The sequence below is a fragment of the Alligator mississippiensis genome, chromosome 2 (genome assembly GCF_030867095.1).
Source record: "Alligator mississippiensis isolate rAllMis1 chromosome 2, rAllMis1, whole genome shotgun sequence".
Classification (NCBI taxonomy): Eukaryota; Metazoa; Chordata; order Crocodylia; family Alligatoridae; genus Alligator; species Alligator mississippiensis.
This window is the reverse complement of record NC_081825.1, coordinates 36567525-36582991: the sequence shown is the minus strand read 5'-3', so window position 1 is coordinate 36582991 and position 15467 is coordinate 36567525. Positions and strand designations below refer to the sequence as shown.

The 15467-nt window shown below is 43.4% G+C and overlaps 1 protein-coding gene and 1 long non-coding RNA gene across 3 annotated transcripts in view; one reads left to right on the top strand and one right to left on the bottom strand.

The window, feature by feature from the left end:
* The window catches only part of KCNIP4 (potassium voltage-gated channel interacting protein 4), a 215220-nt gene that overhangs the window by 170529 nt on the left and 29224 nt on the right, over positions 1–15467 (top strand). For both annotated transcript variants that reach the window (XM_019480158.2, XM_019480168.2), the window contains exon 3: positions 3242–3311. In XM_019480158.2, the coding sequence (XP_019335703.1) occupies positions 3242–3311 (70 nt within the window). The remainder of the gene's footprint in view (positions 1–3241; positions 3312–15467) is intronic.
* Positions 6891–12482, bottom strand: LOC109281321 (uncharacterized). The gene is made up of 3 exons (XR_002087927.2): positions 10447–12482; positions 9657–9778; positions 6891–7146 (listed from the first exon to the last, which is right to left on the bottom strand). It is a non-coding gene; the product is annotated as an uncharacterized LOC109281321 (long non-coding RNA).

Genomic DNA, 15467 nt, shown 5'->3' with positions numbered 1-15467 from the left:
CCCTCAACAGTATGCCAAAACTCAGTAAGTGGCCCTCCACCTGAAATAATTGCTACCCCTGTGCTACTGGCTTTTGCATCTTTCTGAGAGTGATATCAGAACAGGGTTGATTTATTCTTTTATGTGGGGATTGCCCTGTCTGTCCAATGTAGACAGCAGAGGGGCATTATAAGCAGGTGATAGCATAAATGACATGTACAGAGGTGCAGGTGAATGAAACTTGGATGTTATCCATGTTACTTGTATCAATGATGATGTGGTTTGAAATAATGAGAGGACACAGCTTACATCTGGGTCTTTTGCAAGGCCTCATGCCTCATCAAAAATAAAAGAATAGCCTGTTGCTTGAGAGATGCCATTTGAGGTTGGGGGCTGTCCACAAGCCAGAACAGCTTTGTCGCCCATGGCTACCTTGAGATAGTCACCCTTTTTCAGGAGGGGTGGAGGTCATTAATGATGTGTCCAATGTGTTCTAGGTGGGAGCTCTAGGCAACAAGCAGAGACTTTCTATTGTCCTTGTCTCAGGGTTAGTATTGTAGTAGGTTGGAGTGAGGTCTGAGTCAGGCTTTGTTGATTTGAGTGGCTACAATTTTGGGGATTGTATTGTAATTTTAGGATTCCCTGCTCCAGAGACTTAAGGTGTGCATCCTAGTCAATGAGATTAGAGCAGATATTGTTGTAATGTAGAGCTTGTCTGTAGATGATGGCTGTAGAGGTATGAACATAGCTGTGGTAGCTGATGGGTTTCCAGTACAAAGTGGCCACTGTAGATCTTCACCATAGTGTCTAGGAAATGAATTTTGTGGGTGAAGTATTCTACAGTTAGTTAGACAGAAGGTTGGACATTGTTAAAGGCCTGGTGAAATTTCTCTAGACATTCCTTCCCATGTGTCCATGCAATGAAGATGTCACTGATGTACCTTAGGTATATTAGGGGAATAAGAGGGCATCAGGAGTGTAGTGGCACAGTCTAATAACCAGTGAAAGGCCATGGGAACCCTGCTACTTACTTCAGTTGTTAGGCCATGCCCCTGTGCTAGCTATTATTAGCCATGTGACACAGATTTAAAAAGCATGGATATGCTAGTGTCACATTGCCATTTTGCTCTATATCATAGAATCAAAGGACCAGAAGGGACCTGTAAGATCATCAAGTCCAGTCCTCTGCCATGGACAGGAAGTTATTTGGCTCAAACAAGCTCAACAAGGTGCCTGTCCAGCCGCCTCTTGAACAACTCCAAAGATGGTGACCCACATTACCTCTGCAGGGTGTGAGTTCCAAATTCTGGTAACCCTTACAGAGAAAAAAATCTTTCTTATATCTAGGCTGAATTTACCCTCTATAAGCTTATGCCCATTGGCCCTTGTTCTCTCTTGAGGTGCCTTCCTGAAGAGTTGCTCACCTAGATCTTGGTGTTCACCCCTGTTGTACTTGTAGGCAGCTATCAAGTAACCTCTCAGCCTTCTCTTACTCAAACTGAACAGATGCAGTTCCTGGAATCTCTCCTTGTAGGTCCTATCCTTTATGCACTTGACCATGCAGGTGGCCCTTGTTTGTACCCTCTTGAGCTTATATATGTCCTTCTTGAAGTGTGGTGCCCAGAACTGGACACAGGACTCCAGCTGAGGCCTCACCAGTGCCGAATTAAGAGGGAGCAGCACCCCCCTGGATCTCTTGGCCACACATCAGCTGATGCACATCAGAGTTCTATTTGCCTTTCTGGCAACCTTATTGCACAGTTGGCTCATATTCCTCTTCCAGTCAATTGTAACCCCTAGGTCTCATTCAGATGCTGTGCCAGCCAGTGGACCACCACCCATCGTGTAGTTGTGATGAGGGTTCTTCCTACCCAGATGAAGGACTTTGCACTTATCCCGGTTAAATCTCATCTGATTCTGTTCTGCCCAGTAGTCCAGTCTGTCAAGGTCATTCTGGATCCTGACCCTATCCTCCAATGTGCTCATGTTTCCCCACAGTTCGGTATAATCTACAAACATAATCATTGAGCTTTCCACCCCCTCATCGAAGTAATTAATGAATGAGTGTAGACATATACAAAACTGAATAGAAGAAGAAACCAAGGATAGCAGGAGAAAGAGAGCAGTAATGTGATTTGCTGTTCAGTGATGATTATATACCTGGTCCATGGTTCAGGGCATGGCCTGGCAACCAAAGTAGGTACCAGGGTCTCCATGGGCTTTTGCTCACCTCCTATGTTCTATGTTCTGGGGTTTTGGGGTTTTTTTAGAATATTTTTCACTTGTATGGTATCTTCCAACTTTTAGAGAGTTTAGCAAATTATGGATTAGCTTTCTTAGCTTCGGTTTGGGGATGGGGAAGCAAAGGTACTGAGATTCTAAATACACTGCCCAATGTCAGCCCACTGCATTGGAAATGAAGTCAATAAATAGAACAAAGACTGGTGCAGCTTCAAGTTTCCTCCACTACCCAGTAGATTATGCCCCACTTTCATTTCTTCCGTCTCTGAACGTTGTTTTTATGAAATCACGCTCCTGTTTTTCCTCTTTTATGATATCTATTTCTCTTCTGCAACTTCCTTTCTCTCTGATATGCCTGCTGTCTAGTCTATCTCATACTCATCTTGTTTCTCCTCTTTGTCTAGCATGTTCCACACTTAAGAGGAAAGAACACAAAAGATTTTTCAGGGAATGAGTTCGATCTTCTCTGCTGAGCGGTCTTGCGTTGATTAGCCAAAGCCCCTGACGGAGATTTGAAGGGAATATGTCTTACTTCAAATACAGCATAGCTGCTCGTGTCTGGCTTTCTTATAGCATGAGTTCTGCCTATGAGGTAGTCTATGCCCAAAAGCTACATTAGTAAATCAGTGGACTGCAGCAGTCATAAGTGCTGCTTATAACAGTCAAACAATGCTATGTAGATGCTGGCATATAGAAGTGTCTCACAGAAGGAACATCCATCCCATAAGCAGCGTTCCTTCTAAACTGTGTGGTGTGCATGGCTGCACAGCTATGCACACCATGCAGATTAGAGGGAACGTTGCACATAAGAAGGTATTAAAAATTATTTTAGTTATACACGTTTAATGTATTAATCGTTCTTTTAACATGGAAGAAGTGGATCTGTTTTTTCCAGTATTTTAATATCCCAGTCTTACATGCATCATATTTATCATTGGTTGTACAATCTCATCAATACCGTTTGTTTGCACTGAGCAGAGGGAACAGGTTACTCATTCTTTTTGTCTGCAAATTTCTTTAGGAATGTCCCAGTGGGATTGTTAATGAAGAGACCTTCAAAGAGATTTACTCTCAGTTTTTTCCACAGGGAGGTGAGTACTCTGCAGTCATAATTAGAATTGTTAACATGCACAGAGAAAGATGTTTGCTATTGTGTAATCCACATAAATCACCCTGTTGTTTAAAATAACAAAATGGTTGTATAAAATGTTATATACATTTTATAAGCTTGTTAGTAGATAGAAATGTTTACAAACATGAAAAGATATGCCATTTACAATGTCTCAGTGTGCAGCTAGGAAGACATGATTGGCACTGGGTATCTTTCAAAATCAGGTCTCTTTAAGCAGCTGAGTTTGCTTTAAAGAGCTGGTGCTCAACCTTTTGGCCCTATGGGCCAAAGAAGTGGTGTGGGGGCTGGTCTGTGGGCCAGATCTAGCCTTAGGGCCTGGCACCACCCCTTCCCTACCCCAAGTGCCAGACTAGGACCCTGGGGTCTAGCACTGCCCTTTCCTGTCCCTGTGTGCCAGGAGCCTGGCACCACCCCCTCCTGGTCCTCCACACCAGGATTGGGCCTTGCAATGCCCTTATGTGACTGGGGCAGAACCTGCACCCAACTTCGCACACTAGGATCAGGAACCCAGTCCAGCACTCAAGGCTAAAGGCTCCCCACAAATCCAGAAATTTAGCATGCACTACTCCCCCTCCACTAAATTTCCGGACCCATGGGGAGTCCTGCAAGCCAAATGACATGGTGCTACTGGCCAGGTCTAGCCCACAGGCTGGGGGCTGAGCATCTCATCTTGAAGCTTTGTATATTGGTATGTCTTTACCAGTTCATGTTCATTCCCCTCTACGAAATTCTATACCAGTGGAATTTAAAACTGCAAGAGGTAGTTTAAATATGTGGGCCAAATTCAGACCTTGTGTAAATGGGTTAAATCCCATTTACACCTGTGGGGTTTCTTTGTTTTCACTAGATTTGTTCTGATCCTCTGTGTTCAACAAAGTCATTTCTAGTGGCATTCAATAGTTCATGGTTGCCACCATCTTTCAGGTTAGTAAAAGCTCTTATAACCAATGCCACTTTCCCGCTGTAGCTCAGATTTTCCCTTAGTATTTAAGGGTTTTTTCCCTTTTCTGACTCTGCCCTCCCTACTTATTTTCCATTCAGTCATCCATCTTCACCTCCTCCTACAACTCTAGACAGTAGCATGTTTCCATGGAACTGTGAATGGCTGTTACTTTACACTTGTATTTAAAAACTTTAATTGGAAGCAATAAAACTCTCCCAATTAATTTTATTTAAATAGCCTAAAAGAATAGTAAAGAGTAGTGTGGGTTACCCTTGCTGAAGCCTGCAGAAAGCATAGATAATCAACAGGAAAAATAAAAAGTGTAATAAAAGTTGAATTGCCTGCTAACTATCTATCTATCTAGGGTTTTATACCATGCTGGGAATTAGTGTGCCAGGTACTATACATTTAAATTACACTTGTCTGTAAAAAACAACTTTTCTCAGTGTAATATACTACACAAGTTAAAAATCTGAGGAAAAGTACCAGAAATTTTCTATCTCAGATATTTTAACAAATAGGTATTATCCAGACTAGACTAGCATAACTCAACTTTGAAAAAATCACTTATTTGTTCTGACTTTGTTTATATTTTGTTTAATGTGCTTCACACTGAACTGAGTTATGAATGTCTGAATGAAATTAGCACATAATCCAGTATTTTTAGCTTGCTAACAGTAACTACTACAAACAATTTGTATGCATACATAGAATGTCCTTACATTCATTATCCCCAATTCTAATACATTGGATCATCTTCTGTTTTAGAGATGCCAAGATTAGTTTTAGTTTTAGTGTTGGCAAGAAAGAGCCAAGACAACCTTGCCAAGTGCCTTAATAAACTCACTGGCTTTATTAACAAGATAAGAATAGTGATCTGTCTGTCTGTCATTCTTGCTTTACAGATATTCCTTTTTCAGTGAATGATAAATGAGGTTTTTAACAGCATTCAGCGTTGTCCTAACCCTACTTACATTAAAGGCAATTATAAAGGTGGCACTGATTTCAGCAGAAATAGGGATAGACCAATGCAGAGTTATTTTTAAAAATTCTGTCTGGCATTTTTTTCTCTTTTATAAAAGCCAAGCCAGCTGTATAGCCAAATATGAGAAGGAAAAAACAAAAAACACCCATATAATCCTGTTTTGGAAGTATATGTTGTTGTTTTGTTTTTAACTACTAAATTCAAACCAGTTTTATACCAGTTAGTTCCACAGAAGCACACCAGACGACAGCCTAAGAGCTTATTAAAATACCCTTTTAATTTTTTATGGCCCACAGATGGATAAATGATCCAGAAGTATATTTTAAAGAATGTCATCTTCCTTCTCCTTTCAGTCATACTTCACATATTTAACAGGCTGGCTGGCCTAATTATTAGGAGGTATTAAAATGATTAGGTGATAGCTGGTATTACAAAAGAGAACTCTTCCTCTTTATCTACTACAGCTTTAGTCTTCTAAGCAGAGTTAAATATTAGTATATTGTTAGAAGAACAAGTATGGTACAAATTGACACCTCAGTTTCAATTTTTATTGTGAAAGAATATTTTCAGTTCACTTAAATGTTATAAATATGCAGAAAAAAAGAGAGGGATTTTATAGTGCAATTCTCACATAAGCAGAATTCCCACAGAGGATTGCCTGGGTAAAGATTACAGCATCCAGGGCTGTTTCAGTAATTTCCATTAGTTTAGAAAAGCGTCCCTGGTCCTTTGAGAATTACTATTCTTCTTGTATAGCTGTTCTTAGATATTTTGATCCTGCAGGCCACTCTAAAAACTGCCAAGTGATCTGCTTGACCTGTAGAACCAGGCAAGACCCCACAGGTTCCTCTACTCCAGCCATTCCAAAAAAACATTCTTTTTCCAATGCACTAGTAGTGATAACAAGACCCCACTTCTTAAGATAACTGTGGTACTCTCTGGTGGCCACTTAATGCCCATTTCTCACTCTGTCTTACTAGCATACTGCCCTTTCTTCACTGGCCTTACTGTTGGCAGCTTGCGGCTCCCAATCACTCTGCAGTCCTCCCTCAGGGCCAGACTGACTTCTCAGCCCAGGACCTCTGTTTATAACCTCTGTTTCTCTCTCCCCATGGGTTCTAAATTACTAATTAGCTACTTACAGCTCTTCATCCTACACTCCTGAAGCTTGAGTAACAGGAATGAGAGGTTCTCGTAGGGCTATGCGAAGCGTCAGTCACTGATTTGATTTAGCAGAGATTCGGCCCAATTCAGCAGCCACATCTCCGAATCCAAACTGAATCAGGAGACACTTCAATTTCTCTGAATCGAATCAGAACCCTCTGAATCGATTCAGAGAGATTCGATGATCCGGACATAGACACGGCTTTAAATGTTTTTTCTACATGCCTCAAGATACTAGGTGGCTCGTGAATGCTGAGATGATGGGGTGGATGAAGCATCCCACAGGAGCGCGATGGGGTCGCCTGTGCACTTCTGGTCCACTTCCAGATCTGCCACGGAGTGCACAGGGGACCCCCATCCCCCACCCCCAGGCTTGTTGACACTGGATTTTAGGAACCCAGCCCTTTGTTCTGGGTGGGCACAACACTCAGACTGACCTCAACACCTGCCAGTTGATAAAGGGGAGTTTATTGATACAGAGTAAGACCAAAAAAGCAACAATACAACAATCAAACAATTCTATATTTACCAATTCTAGGGCTGTCATCAGAGTCAAAGTACATCTGGTCAGGGTGCAGGCTTCACTCTGAGGCTCTCTCTCTTAGGTGTCAGCAGTTTGGAGGTGGGATGCTGAGGCCCACAGCTCCGCTCCAGTGGGAAGCAGTGGTATGCCCTCTGTCCATGGCAGCCTTGGGGACTGTTCTTGGGGAGGAGAAGAAGGAGGAACCCAGTGGGGGGACAGAGAGGAACAAAAAGAAACAGGGAGAGATAGGAGGGATGGGACAAAGGGAGACACCCTTTGTTACTCTCAAGTCTCTGCTTTTGTATTCTCCTTCCCCCTTGATGACTCCTGATGACTCTTCATCCATGACTATCTCCAGTTGGTTGTCTCTCTGTGGTCACACATCCACATAGCCTTCCGGGCCTTCTCCTAATTTGGTCTGTTTCCCCAAAACCGGGACTTAGGCCCCCCGCTCTCTGAGGTATTGTTGCTAGTGTCACTTATCTCGTGTTATGGGACAGTATGGTACATACTTCCTTTGGTTCCCAGGCTGTTTTCTAGACTGTGTCCTTGTTGGACTTGTTGTGTTAGACAACCTGTCTGCATTGAAGGCTGTGATCTTGTGTTATGGGATGACCACCCTGCCAGTTCTCAGGCTGTGTCTATCCATTGGCCTTGTTGTGCTAGACAGCCCATCTGCTCTCAGGGCCATGAGAAGCGGTGTGTGTGTCTGCCAAGCTCTTTAGAAATCCATTTAACCCCTGCTGCCCATCTTGAACCCTTACAGTGCGTATATCTATACCTATAAGCCAATTCCCCAAAACACAGGCCTTTAAATGTCATTTTTAAGCCAACATATTCCCCTCCTAGAAGATGTATCTCCATGCTATACCAGAGCATAATCACTGGCATGGCCTGAAATGTTCATGACATCTGTGTGGAGGACCTCCACCTGTCATCCCAGGAAAGTATGATGGCATTCATGGTTATGGGCTCCAGCAGGCTGGACGCTTTGAAGAACCCTTAACCATTGCTCAAATGTTGCCCATACCTCCTCTAACTGTTTCTTGCCTCAGCATTCCCTAGCCCAGCAACCGAGTTTTAGCCAATTAGGTTTAAATAGGCCTCCCATAATGGGACCAGGGAATGTACAGCCCGAGAAGCCTACTAAACCTTTTACACGGCATTTCGGATAGCATGTCACTCCACAATTAGTGTCTTATCTGATTATCAAAATGGCTATTCAGATCAGAAAAACATTTCATGGTCAGAATCTTTGGGGACCAGCCATGTCCTTGGCAACTTTACCCCTCCTTAGACAATGTTTTCTTGTTGTACCTCCCACTCCAGGGAATTCATCCTTGCCCCTTGGGACTCCCCTATGTCCCTACTCCTCATGGCTCACCCCTGCCTCCTGTGTACCCTGGCTCTCAGTGGCGATGCTTAAGGGGTGCATGGGGGTGCAAATGCACCCCCTAAGAGTGCTAGTGCACCCCCTCACAGCCAGTGTTCCCAGGCAGGGGGGCAGGTGAGAGCACTGGTACCACTCTGAAAGCACCAGCCAGGGCATGGAGGATCACCCAGAAGTGCAAGCACTCTCCCAGAAGTGTCAGTGGCGTACCTGGAAGTGGGGGATTGACTGCGGGGGGACCCTACCCAGTCAGTGTGATCGGCCATGGGGGAACCCCCCCAGTTGGTGGGATCAGCTACAGGGGACCCCCCACTCCTGTCAGTAGATCGGCCACCGGGGAACCCCCCGGTTGATGACTGGTCACTGGGGGTGGGGGGCAAGTGCCCCCCCTGACCAAGGAGGCACCAGTCACCCATGCTGGCTCACTTGTGGCTGGCAGCGCTGTCCCAGGCAAAGAAGGGAAGGGAAACCTGCCTGTCCTGCTACTGCCACAGCTGCTGAGCCACTACTGCTCTCCAAGCTGAGTCCAGGCCAGAGAGCAGCAGCAGTAGCAGATGGATTCCTCTTCTCTGCTTGCCCCACTAGGAAAGCACTGGGAAATGCAGGTGAACCAAAAGCTGCTGGACGTGGGGGTGGTAAGTGGGGATCTAAGCTGCAGGGGGGGCCAGGCCTGATTTGGGGGTGCAGGGGCAGTGTGCCCAATACAGGCCAGTGGGGTCGGAGGGGAAAGGAAAGGGTAGAGAGAGCAGCTCAACCTGGCCCAGGGGGGGTAGGAAATGCCTCTTCCACCAGAGTGGTCCCTCTGCACCTCCCACCACCCCTCCAGATTGGGTAGGTGGCACTGTCCACTCCCTCCAACCCCCTGCCAGCCTGGATTGAACCTGCTGCACTGCCCACCCCACCACCAGCCCAGACTTAATCTGCTATGCCATTACGCCTGCCCTCCCCGCTAACCACTGCTGGCTCACCATACCCCAGATCCCCACTCACCACCCTCCCTGGCAGCTCCCAGCTCACCTGCAGCTCCCAGCACTGTCCCAGTAGAGCAAGCAAGGAAACCACTGGCATGACTGCTTCCCTGGGGTGGGCTCAGCCTGGACAGCAGCAGCAGCCTGGTGGTGGCAGTGGTGATGGCTGGGCAGGAGGGTTCCCCTTATCTGCTTTCTCCCCCTTGATAGTGCCAGAAGTGCAAATAAACAGGGGGGACATGGGGCAGGGGGATCCCTGGGGCAGGGGGGAAAGACAGGAACCTAAGAGACCAGGAAGAGCCCAGAATGGAAGGAGAGTGGGGATTCTTACCTTTAGGTGTTCCCCCCTCTGTCACTGTGGGGGAAGATATAGAGTGCCTGGGAATAGTGTTTCCTGGGATGCCGGAGGACTGCTTCCAACTGGTTTTGGGCCTGTGGAGCAGTCACATGTGCCTAAAACCAGTTTCAGATAATTATCCATGGAAGAGGATTGTTTCTAAGATGTTCAGAGGGCCCTTAGCACGTTCTCTTGCCCTAATGGGTGGACACTCCTGGTTTAAGGGCCCCTAATGCATACTTAAGTTAATGTGTAACAACACCCTAAGCTAGTGCTGTCTTCTGAACCAGAAGCACTATAGCCATGTTAGCAGAGTGCTGTCTTGGTTAAATAGCTCTGCCTCCCAGCAGAACTAACCAACCTACCCACAGTTCCGCATAATGGTAGCTCTACTCCTACCTGTTTAGCTGGCAGCATGCAGGGAGCCGAACAGTGTCTCAGAATAAAACTGCCTTGTATTATACAGATGTTTAGGAAGATCTACTGGCTCAATGCATCTTATTGAATCTGCTTTTGTATCAGATCTGCAGCACAAGGAGGTGTCACTGCAAGGTTTGTACCCTGGGCAAACCCCTCTCCAGCAAGGGGCAGGGTGGGCCAGTGCCACTGAACAATGGAAGGCAGAAGGAACCTGACACCACGAGGACCCAAAGTCCCCAGTGCTGCTGTTGGAGCAGTCTGCCTTCCCTGGCTCTTGCTCCTCCTGCTGGAGCAGCAACATGGTGTGCCTGTACCTGGCTGTTGCTCTAAGTCAGTGCGAGGGGCTGGTGTCCTGCTTGCTCACCTGTTGTTATGCTGCTGCCTGCACAGTCCACCAGTGGGCTGAGGATCATTGGTTCTATCAAATAGGAAAAATACTGTAAAGGGAAAAGGAAGATTTGATGTGCATTTCAGAAGATGTGTTTCCACACTATCTTTAATATAATTTGGCACTTGACACCTACCCTTTTAGGTTACAGATAAAAGTAGAACCACTGAGCCATTTTTTAATTGCTCCGTCAGTTATGACCATTATTTACACTAACTAAACATAAGATGTTCATGATAATATAAGGGATACTCTTCAGTACATAATAGCTACAATTTTTATTTGTCCACAGTAAAAAGTGTGTTTAAGACAATTTAAGAAACATGGTATAAATCTCAAACAAATTTGGACTTTTTATCTATCCCTACTGCAACCTGTCAAAATGTTAACATATCCTCCTAGTTATGATTTTGAAGTATTGAAGAGAAACCATATTTCATTAAAAAGTCAAGCTCTGTCTGCATTGATTAATATTCAAGATTTAGAAGGAAAGAAATCACATTAAGTAGCTCTAATTAAAACATTAAAATACCTCCCCTTGCAGCCTTTGTACAGACGAAATTTCAGTCATCTTAATGTATGTTGTACCTGAACAAAATCTCCAGAACAGGGACATGAAGAATATTTTTAAGCAACCTTAAAGCAACACAATTTTTTAAAAATTAATATACCATGATACAGATGAGAATTAAAAATAGATATATATCATGCATGGTCTGAACAGAGCAGCAAACAATTAAAATGCTTTTATTTAACACTTTCCTATTCATTATAAGCACACAGTGAATAAATAGGAACACTTCACAAAGCTTCATGGGATGAATACCAAGATAGTGGAAAAGATACTAAATAATTAGTGTACATTAATTATAACTCTGTAATAAACTTAATTCACTGCAGACAGTTCCCATAGCATCTTCCAGACCTCTCATTAGATTACAGAAATTTTTGTGGATTACAATTCTACCGGTTAGAGTTTGCAAAACTTAAAAATTCTAAAACAGAAAGGAAATAATGTATTAAAATGGAAGTTTGTCTAGTAGAACTGATGGATGCGTTTCAATAGTATGTCTATTTTTATTCAGGAAAAGGCATTATCAGACAGTATTCAAGTGTTGCAGAGTTTGTTTTTAAATCAGTGAATTCATATAATACTAAATTAACATATTGTAATAAGAGCTGTGACTTGATTTACTCAATCATGCTACCATCAGACTTGAACTTGCAGTACATACTTAAGTAAAATTATAGACCATGGGAGTGTTTGTTTGTTGTTTACATTTTTCTCTTCCAAAAAGAGAGTCTTGCTTGCTTTAGGGATGCTTGATTGAGCCCTACAGGAAAATACTACTGACTCATCTAATGGAAGCTGATTGCTTTGCCTTGATTGAATCTGGTCACTTTTTCAAGGTTATTGTTCTGATGAAATAGCAATGCAAATCATGTACCCAGGAGACAGTCGTGTACTTAACCAGCAAAGGACTTCTTGAGCAGTGATGAGGTTGCTCCGTGATGAGACCTTTCGTTGCTCTGTAAATATGTCCCTTATTGGTCTGGAATAGAGTACAATTCTAATATTATATAGAAAGTATATAGAAAGGATGAGAGAGAGATGGGCAGAGAAATAGAAAAAAATACTATAGACTAAGGCTGTGTGAAATTTCTCCAGCTGTTTCAAGTCAAAACTGTTTCAACTCATTTTGAGCTCAAAACAGTGAAATCGAATTGAAACAAAGGAGTTTGAAACAGCCTTGAAACAAAACGAGGCTAGTTGAAATGTTTTGAAAGTTTTGTTTCCCCAGCCCAATGGTCATGCTGGGGAAACGAACTCATCCCAGCCGGGCTGAGTTTGTTTCCCCACCCTGATAGTCAGGTGAAACATCAAAACAGCGTCGAAACAGCCTCACTGTTTTGACAAAGCGAAATGGAACAGCTTTTTCGACTCGAAATGAAATTTGGAACAAAACACTGTTCCGTCCAAACCTCGAAACTGAAGTCAAAACAGAACAGTGCCATTTCGCACAGCCCTGCTGTAGAGCAATATTTCTCAGCCAAACTGCTGCAGTGCCCTCAGTAACACAAGATCCATTTAAGAGTGCCTTTACATGAGGATCCTTTATGTGAGGATGTAAGTGCTTTCCTGTCCTTGTCTTGTGCCCCGCATCCACCCTAGCTATCCCAGCAGTGTCCACAGCTACTCATCTGGGCACTGCCACCACTAATGCCCTCTTCTGCTTGGCAGCCCTTTGACTACACCCCTACCATGCTCTCAGCAGTGTCCTGTACCATGGGTAGGCAGATGTGGGTCTAGAGCTGTACTTTTCAAACTGATTTGTTCCCTCCCCACAAGTCCTCCCCTGCTCTCAGGGCCAGCAAGAGGGGTGCCAGTAGTAAATGACTCTGTTAACCAGTATATGAGATCCTGGAGGAGCAGCCTTTGTGGCAGGGGCCACCATTGTTCCTCCAGGTCCAGACTAGTGGCAGAGGGCATTGCTGGAGAGAGCAGGGCATGGCAGGATGAAGTCCTACCCCAGCTGCCCTCACTAGGCACCAGATAGATCAATGGTTCTCAACCCTTTTAAGTGCCAAGGCACTCCTCTAACTTTTTTAAAATTTAAATGAAACTCAGTGATTCTCAACTGGGGACCTCTTAAAATTAGAATAGATATGAAAGGGTGTCTTGACACTTAAAAGTTGAGAACCACTGGTATAGAAGGGTCACTGTCATGGTATTAATACAGGATCAGTAAGATGGCACAAATGAAAAAGAAGAACATAGCCCTGTAAATTAATTCCATTTGGAAGTTGGAAAATTTCAGTTAGGTGCTATGCTTTTACCCTACAGCCAAAGCCAAACTCCTACAAGACATACTTTCTCTGTCATACTTCTGGCCTGGTTGGAGTAGTGCTGTGTGAAGGAGATGCTTATTTCTCAGAACTAGGTAGCTTTTGTGAGTGCTTCCAAGAAGCACCAAAATCTTTTGGATCGTAACTAGACTAAAGTGAACCTTTCATTTAGTTTTAAAATTCACCTACTTCACATAATTTCAGCCTTTTTTTCAATTCCTTCTGTCCTGAAGGGATAATTTATTAGTTAAATTATTAACCTGACTCCAGCACCTAGTCTGATTCATGAACAAAAATGGTCTTTTTCAGAGGACCTAGAATCAAAACACAGTAGATGGATAAAGACAGACTGCTGGCATGGGGAGTATAAAAAAGCAACGAAAGGGAATATTGGTCAATGGTCAGCCTGATGGGCAGTAGCTTGATATAATAGAGGCCTAATTATTGACAAGTTTCTTGTTGAAATATACAAGGGCTAGTCAGAAATTAAGATTTCTTTTTTTTTTCTTTCCTCAACCAATTATTGTTAAGAAAATAATCAACTTACACAGAAAATGTGTACATCATTACTGAACACACAGCTATTTTTAAGTATAGTCTTCTTTTCTGTCCATGGTCCTTTTCTACTGATGAATAAAGGCCTGTATCCCAACACTGTCAGTCAGAAAATAATACCCCCAATATTTGTATATCCTACCTAAGCAAGCCATGGACATGAACGGTCTTCTTGTTGACTTCTTGCCTAAGGGGGTCACAGTAAACTTGGAGGCCTATGTCAAGACCCTGAAGAAACTAAAACATCATGCCAAAACCCCATCCCAAGCCATATATCTGAGATGCTGCTTCTGCACAGCAATGTTCATCTACACACCACAGAGGAAATCTGACTATTTGGATGGACTGTGCTCCCCATTTGTCCCAGAGGATGAAGGAGGGACTCTGAGGGTAACATTTTTGGGATGACAGTGAAGTGAAGGAGGCATCAATGGCTGAATAATAAGGACAAGTTTGGCTTACATACCCTTGCTCACCAGTGGAAAGAGGACATTGACAGAGGAGAAGATTATGTTGAATAATAGGCATGTGTTCAACAAAGATATACATATTTTCAGTTGAAGTTTAATATTTTGTTAATATTTGGCTAAACAAAAACAACAGGAAGCATTACACAGATCCAAGGAAGAGGACCATGTGTCCCATTACAAAAGAAAACAAAAATCCTTACAGTCCATGACAATATGACTATGGGGTAAAATTCCTTCCTGAAACGAAATGTGATTTTTAGGTACACTTTTGAACTGCTCCAGGTTACTTTAAACTCATTTAATCATCTTGTCCATCTGTGTTTCAGGTTTAAATCACATTTAAACTGGGTGAAGTGTTATGTGTGTCCATACCTAGAATATCTCAGGTGTAGTCTGAGGGGAAAGGTATCTTGGGTATGGATGAGCAAAACTTCTTCTCTGGGGTTGCTTATTCTTAGGTCTCCATTCTAAGACCTAACTCCCTAATTTTCTTTCTTTCCCAAGAACCCTGCACACCTCATCCCAATCTGGAGTTAATGAACTGAATGTAACATGCTGAGGAAGCAGGAATTTATCAGCCTTAAGCATGATTACCACATTTTCCAAAGCAATAGCCAGGATGTGTTTATGTTTGATTTTGCCTGTGTGACCTTGGACAAGTAGCACAAATAACCCCGTGACTTAGTTCCTCCTCTATAAAATGGGGATAATATCACTTCTTCATGTCATAAGAGTATTCTGAAGTTAAAACTATCTGAGATTTGTGAAGCACTCAGCTAATATAATGAGTACTATGGAATAGGTAATATAAACACATAAAGTATGAATGAGCTCATCAGTTTTGAAGGGAACCAGTGCATGTAAGTAATGCCCCAGGGTATAATTAATTTGTATGGTTTATGGGAAGGAGAGATTCCAGACCAGCAGAGTTAATTTTCCATAATACACTGATCAACCTGGAAAAATTCCCGCAGGAGTTTTCACCTCATCCTTCCCCTCCCTCAACAATTCATAGCCCCAAATATAATCAATGTATCTCTTTGAGCAATGTGGCTTATGGAAGTGTGCAGAGAGGATGGCTGGTGTTGTGGTAATAGCTTAGCTAAGCAGGGGTAAGCAGGGTAC